This window comes from Carassius carassius, chromosome 43 (assembly GCF_963082965.1).
Source record: "Carassius carassius chromosome 43, fCarCar2.1, whole genome shotgun sequence".
Lineage (NCBI taxonomy): Eukaryota > Metazoa > Chordata > Actinopteri > Cypriniformes > Cyprinidae > Carassius > Carassius carassius.
The window spans coordinates 11,484,534-11,492,188 of record NC_081797.1 but is presented as its reverse complement, the minus strand read 5'-3'; the positions used below and the strand labels follow the sequence as shown (position 1 = coordinate 11,492,188).

The window sequence follows — 7,655 nt, the reverse complement described above, 5'->3', positions numbered from 1 at the left end:
AGGCCTCTGGTCTCCTTTCCCATGTTCTGCCAGACCGTAATTTTTATTTTTTTTTGCAGGCTTTTCTTCTAGTGCAGGGGTCTCCAGTCCTGCTCCTGGAGAGCTACTGTCCTGCAGATTTTCACTCCAAACCCAATCCAACTAACCTGAACCAGCTAATCAAGGTGTTCAGGGCTACTTGATAATTACAGCCAGGCGTGTTGGAGCAGTTTTCATACAGTCCATGGTTTTACAGTCTAAGGCCCAATCCCAATTCTGTTTTATATGGGATTGGGCCTAAGTCTGCAGGATGGTAGCTCCCCGGGAGCAGGGCTGGAGATCCCTGTTCTAGTGACTGTGTCACGCCTCCTGCTGGTCAGGGTAAGAACTTACCTGCAAGTCACGCTTATCTACGGGGACAAGGCTGACTTGTTCCTAAACACGAATAGCCACAGATTTATTTGGTTGTCTAAACATTTGAAAATATTTAAATAAACACGTACAGAATAGTTTATTAAGAAAAAAACATTTATTGACATGAAATTGGGCTTTTTGAATGACGACGTCTCATATAATAAAGAAGTCATGCATACAAATACCAGGAGATGGCACCGACTAACTGATTATTTGCATTAAAATGCTACATAATACAAGCAATCAGATCATAAAAGTGTTTAAAGAAATCACCCATCACCAATTTCAGGATTTAGCCCTGAAACATAGTATAACTGTACATGCTGTATAAAAAGTGATGACCACACAGTTAGTTTTAACCTTCATTTTGTTTTTAGTGTTAATATCTACGTTAGCTCTTGAAATTAAATTTTCCAACAGAATATTTTAGACCTCTTTACACAGCTGAGTTAGGGCTGTTCTATGCCTGCTCAAAATTGTGTGTAAAGACATAATGCTGCATTAAACTAAAGACTAAATTAAGCCAGCTCTGACCTACCTCAGCTCTGAATACCAAACAAAAAATTGTATTTGCAGTGTAAATGCATTGATTCCACCTCTGAGCAGCATTAAACTGTGTAAATGCCACGTCAGAAGCACCTCTATGACACCTTTACAGTGTAAATGTGGTAGGAATAACCTGGACATTTCAAATCAAAACAATACACAATACAAACACATTATTACGATTTGAATATCAGTAGTGTAGAAAAAGATGTACTATTCACTGTGGTTTTCACAAAAGTATTTATACATTTAAAATGAGGTGTATATTTTACCAGCGGACTTTGTAGCAATACACGCCATGTTTTAAATGCTTTGGAGGGAAGCCAAGGCTGCGCACGCCTGGTTCTGATGTACCACAGTTCATCCTAGGTTGGGTGATTGGGTAACGTACACTACCATCAGCCAACCAGCCTGCATCACACTGGTCCAATCCCACAAACCTCCAGGCAGCGTATAACTGGCCAACTTTAGCAATACGAGCTCCATCGCTCTGACAGGCCTCCATCGCCTCTGTGAAATTTAGTTTGATGTGATGTTGCAGGAAGTAGACCTCTCCTGACATTGAAGAAAGACATAAAATAACTTGTCACATCAATATTTGGCAACTTAAAAATAAATACGACTTAACCTCAGAAATGAATGCCAATAATTGACCCAGGGTAAAAAAAAAAATACAACTGGCATATCAAGGCAATCAGCTTTAAAACATATGCATGACTGATGGAAACAAGGAAGAAGGCCATTTTATAAGTAATCCTTGTTGGCAGGTACACCCAACTTTTCATCCTCAACTTATATTTTTAAAACAGGAACGTTTTCCAGAATGAGCAATTGCAGACATATGTATTGTACCCTGAGCTGAAATAACCATTAATTCATCTTTGTCCAATTTAAAAATCTAAGACACCTGTTAAAAGCACAGCTATGAAAAATTTGAAATGTTTGTTTGACAAGATTTCATGGAAAGCAATCAGCATAAGTCAGGATTTGATGAAGTTATATGAGGATCAGAGGCGTCGTGCCCATTCAAAGTGAGGGGGCACGTGCCCCCTCAGATTTCTGAGCCAAGTGGATTTTAAATGCAGCTTCCAAACGAAAAAAAAAAATTGCAGAATAATATTTTTTATATATTTGATACAATCACAGCGGTGTGATTAGATCGTTCAGTGCACAGCATCAGCTGCTAAATTCAAATCTGCGTTCGCTGGCTGGCGCTGAGCCAGAGACAGACGCGTTCGTACAACGCTTCATGATAACCAATCAGAAACTATTCTGTTGCGCTTATGGACGCAATGGCCAATGAGAGACGTCCAGAAGAGTCATCATCACTGAAACGCGGTGTTTTGTTCACTTGCTCGCTGACTGAATTATTTAGCGAATTCTCTCATCAGAAACAACAAAAAGTGCAGATGTGCGTACAAATGTAAGTAAGATATTCGTTTCATAATGTAAAGTGCTTCAGTGATTTTAATGGGAGTTTTTGAGAGTGCCTGAACTCTGGCTAGACTGAATTAAAATGTTTTTTGATAATGTAAATGTTCTTTACTCTCTGTAAAATGAAAGTGTTAAAATAAGTATCTTACAATATTGTTATTAAAATTTACATTAAATGCAAATTCAGTCGTATTAAAATATTTTATGGCATGATATGGCACTTAAGTAAAAAGTCAGGTTTTTATGTGTAGTTAATAGATTACACTACATTTCCATATATTGATCAAATAACAATCTATAAAGGTGCAAAACGCGTTTACCTACACATATTTGAGAAACGAGATATTTCCTGATATATTAAGCATGTCTGGAATTGTTTTGAATAAAAAGGAAAAAAATAATAATAAAAAAAATAAGCCTATATCAGTTATACAGTGCTTTCGTAGAATGACTTATACTCACGACCCCCCCCCCCCCCCCCCCCCCAATGTGCCCCCTCAAAAATCATGAATGCATGACGCCCCTGATGAGGATACATAAAAACTCCAGTTGATATATATAAACATTATTACCTCTGATGGTTGAAATGAAGCAAAAGGCATCAAACCGGTCCAGACTTTTGTCCCGAACGCCGTAGCTCCGTACACCAGGTGCCAGTTCGGTGCCACCACAAGCCTCTCGTGGCACTACGACGGGATACTGTGCCGTCCCATCCATGAGCCACCCAGCATTACACCAGTCCAGCCCTTCCTCCCAAGAAGCATAGAGCTGTTCAAAGGTCGCCAGGTATGCACCCTGCTTCTCACATGCCTCCTTAGCCTCATGAAAGTTCATCAGGTAGCGCCCCCTAGAGGAGTGATAGGGGAACACCACACCTGTGGAGCAAAGGAGCACAATACACCAATAAAGATCAGCCACATTTAGTTAAAATAAAAGAAAGTTAAAGATAATTAGATTTTGTTTTAAAATTAAAACTTTTGGGGGGGGGGGGGTTATATAATAAATAATGTAGGCTACAAATATAGATTGTGTAGTTGTTAATACAAGACAATAAATTGTTAATATAAACATATAATTACTATATGAATACAATATATAATACTACATCTTAAAATTATTAAATTATGGTGTTTAGGTAACTTTAACGAGAGGAGTTAATCTGTAAATTAATCTGACGCACCTCGAAAATTTAGCTGCACTGTCACGCTCTCGTCTTCGAGACCATCAATAATTTCACACCGGTACCGGCCCGTATCGTCGGACTGTAACGGGTTGATGACGAGGGACGCATCGCCCGGGGCGCTTCGGTGGAGCCGCACTCGTCCTTTGAAGTCTCCGTAGCTCCTGTGACGTGTGCCGATGGCCACCATGACGTCGCGCTCCTGTCCCTCGCCGCTCACCGGCTGCCAGAACCACTTGACGCGCGTCCTGCGCGGCGCGCTGAGCGCAGGCTCGTAGCGGTAATGACACGGCAGTGTGGCGTTGCTCCCCTGCACACCCGACACTAGAGTTTCAGGAGACTCAACGTGAAGACGGATCTTGTGGAAGTAAACTAAAAAGAAACATCAAGTAGGTGAATAAACTCTTCAAAGAGTTAAAAAAAAAATCTTTAAAAATAAAGCATAAATAAACCTGGAAATAAAACAGTTATCGAACAGATAAGGATGTGTCCTATTCTCCTGAAACAATGGTGTCTCATATTTTAACCCCCTTTAACATTTTTATAAGTCACAGTAATTTAATAACACATTTGTTCTCAGTAACTGTAACTGGTTACAATTACATTTATTTTGTAATGTTATTTTGTATGTAACTAGTCACTCTCCAACACTGATTATTACTATAAAAATATATACTATATAACTATAATTACCACAGAGCTTATAATAAATATGCTTGTTCAGGAATTTTAAACAATTAAAAAATATGTACAAATAAAACTTGACATTTTATATACATTTTATTCAATGATAAGTGACAAAAGTTAGTTGAATTCTATGTAGGCTACATGTGTACATGTTATGTATCAGCAAGCTAGCTTCTGTTTGCTGGTTTGTTACAGTAGTCAACAACTGAAGTGGATCAAAACCTTTTATCAAAGTGGTCCTAAAACCTAAAACCAAAATGTTTTCTTGTGGATGTAAAAAGTACATCTTTGATGAATTGTTTTTATCCACTTCAAATGTTTACTACTGTATTTTGCACACATGAAAACATGAAATGATTAGGCTAACTTACTCTCCCCATTGCCATTTCCATTTCCATTAACTATGTCCTGATAATAATAGCCATTGGAGAATTTCTGTGCAAGGCTTCCGAGAAACAGGTGCATTAAAAGCACCAGCAGATGGCGTAAAATCCACATATTCACGACGATTCCCTGTATCCCACAGCTTTCCAGCAGCGTCCTTGAATTTTAGACAACCCAAGATGAGTAAAGATCAGCAATCAAATATAACGCATCATATATTTAGCTTTAAGCATCTTTTAAATCTGAATTATTAAAAAATGTATATAGAGTTTGACTTGCTCGCCATAAACGACATAATCATCAGATAAGCTAGCTTTAACCTTTACACGAACTACGTTAAGTTTCTGTTTAGTTAAATTAAACGATTGCAGAAGCGAAAGCTAAAAGGATAAAACTAGCTATACAATTAAGCCCATAAAAAAGTTTTACGACAACAGAAAAACGTATGTAATAAAAAAAGTTATATAAAAACAGACTTAAAGTCGCAAACGCGTTTGTTGTTGTCAACTAATTAATTGTAGAATGCAAAGAATCTGCTAATTATGCACATTCATTAAATAATACAAGCATTTTCGCAACTTACCAAATGTAAAACACTTTCTCAGGCTCCTTTTGCTACAACTACTCTGTTCATCGTCCGAGGTGAGGAATAATAGCTCGCTCTCTCTCTCGGTCTGTAATAATGATGTGGGACCATGAGGTGACGTCACTCAGGCATCTCTTTTGAAGTTCTCCAGCTCGCGAACAATAATAATTGTGGGGTCTACACAGCAGTCGAGGGCTGCTGTCCATCAGCACGGTATAATTTTACACCATCAGGTTTGTTGATAACTTCTCAAAACCGAAACTGGAGCTTGTGTTCACGGTGCCAGCGAGAATATATTCCACCCAGGTCTCTTGTTACGAGGGTTTGTCACAAAAACAATAATTCTTAATAGCCTTAGAGGCTGCCTGGCCTAATAACACAGTTGGTAATAATAGATTGTCACATACCGATTTTCTTTTACATTACAGAGTGTTAGGAAGAAAACAAACCCTAAAATCCGTTGTTAATAGTGTGACCAGTTCAAATAATTTTTTTTAATACCACTGGATATGAAATTACACACCAGAAACATGACTTGACCTTTGACCGAAGTCTCAAAAAAGATTACTATGAGAAAGTCAGCGGTGGAAATTCCTCTTCTCCTCAGCAAAAGCCCCCAAAGTGTGCTAATTTTCCAAAGTCAATAGCAGAGGAAAGTATCCGTAGCCTTGCAGATGTGAAATTTTCCTCGTGACCAGCAGGGATTGAAACGTTTGTTGTTCTCTGTCAGCACACCTCTGTGCAGCTGCCAGTAGCCATAGTGTTCATCTTTTATCTTTATCTTCCTAAATTTTGACCTTTTTTTCGTTGTTATTAAGCGATACGGTTCATGTAAATTCTAAATCGCAATATTTAAAGAGGAAAAGACTGTTAGGCGGCCTTTGGAGGCACCAGGATGTTGTATTGACAGGATCACTCAATATAATGATCCCAAAATGTGCCACCCTTTCTCTTTCTCGGCCATATTTACTTTTATCAGTGAATTTTCTCAGACAAGATCCAGTCATTTCAATAGAAACCTTGTGTTGAAGTTGTTTCTGTGAATTCATCATGTTGACCAACAGATCGCTGCTTGGTTTGAACGTATCTTGAGCTGTTCTTCATCATACATCATGGACACTTTAAAAGACAAGAGTGAGCACATTTACATCACCTCTCTCACAGATGCTCACAACATTAGCGACGCATTTGAAGATCCCTTTCAATTAGTCCCCACAGCCAAGATGAAAGCCATCGCCTCAAGGCAAGGACCGCCGAGACCCTTTGAATAGCTGTGGGCTTCACAGAAGCACGGTTTTGGCAGCTATCGGGTTGGAAGAACATTGTACACTAACTGTTTGCCCAAACTGAATAGGTCCAAAATGGCTGGATGTAAATGTTTTAGATTCTCCCAACGCACTTGTGAGTCTTAGTTACTGCAGCCTGCCTGAGAAAACTGTTTGTTTTAAAAGGTTATTGGAAAATAATCAATTTTTATGATTTTAAATATTATATCAAACAAATAAAGCGTTACAAATGTTGATAAACTGCACAGTGCATTTCCCTGAAAAATGTATACATTTTATACTTTCATTATGGTAAATGAACACAATATTTACATCGTCTCTTACTGAGAAATGTTTGGGGTCATTAAGATATTTTAATGTTTTTGAAAGATGTTTCGTCTGCTTGCCACTGTATTTAATAAAAAAATTAATAAAACTGTATTATATATATATATATATATGCTGCTCAAGAAACATTTATTATCAATATTTAAAATAGTTAAAAGGGTGTTTATCTAAGATTGTGTTCCCTGTGAATAACTGTGCTGAGAGGGCTTGAACAATATATGTAAGTGCTTCCAAACATCATCTTCTGAATGACTGTATGCGTGTGAATGAATGGAATTTAGCCCCACAGTTTTGTGGGTTTCTGATTTATTTATGTTGGCAGTTCCAGTCAAAAAAAGCTTGCAGTGAAACTCTAGTAATACTTCTGTTTATACTGATGATTTTGACAGTGAGGGTGAATTTAAAAAATGTTGACCCAGTTTACAACCCCTCATAAACTTGTCAAGCAATGAGGCAAACGAGGCGAGATTTCCTTTGTAAAGATGTTATTAGAAAGCAAAGAATGTTTGCTCCTGACAAAATATTTGCCACAATACCTCATCCAAAATAGCCTTGTTTTTCCAGAAAAGAATCCTTCCTGGCTTTGCCCATCGGGTGCTGCTGTTTTCCTGCCATTCTTTAGACTATCACTTGATTCTCTCCTGCCTTCCTGCTTTGAGCCTCTAGAGCCTCTATATTAGTGTGTCCCAGTCAATCAGAACCAAAGGGAGTTTGTATGAAGGGACTATTTGGCAAAGGTACAAAAAATGATAATTTAAAAAAAATTCTCAAATATATTTTTCAATATACACACTTAAAATAAAATCTAAAATGTATTAGTAAAATAATGTTA

The 7,655-nt window shown here is 37.9% G+C and overlaps 1 protein-coding gene across 1 annotated transcript; it reads right to left on the bottom strand.

Moving 5' to 3' along the window:
• Positions 1–489: 489 nt before the first annotated feature.
• hapln3 (hyaluronan and proteoglycan link protein 3) lies at positions 490–5,435 on the bottom strand. The gene is made up of 5 exons (XM_059536784.1): positions 5,208–5,435; positions 4,612–4,781; positions 3,554–3,925; positions 2,946–3,248; positions 490–1,494 (listed from the first exon to the last, which is right to left on the bottom strand). The coding sequence occupies exons 2-5, from the start codon at positions 4,736–4,738 to the stop codon at positions 1,208–1,210; spliced, it is 1,089 nt and encodes a 362-aa protein (XP_059392767.1). The 5' UTR covers positions 4,739–4,781; positions 5,208–5,435; the 3' UTR covers positions 490–1,207.
• Between the last annotated feature and the right edge of the window lie 2,220 nt (positions 5,436–7,655).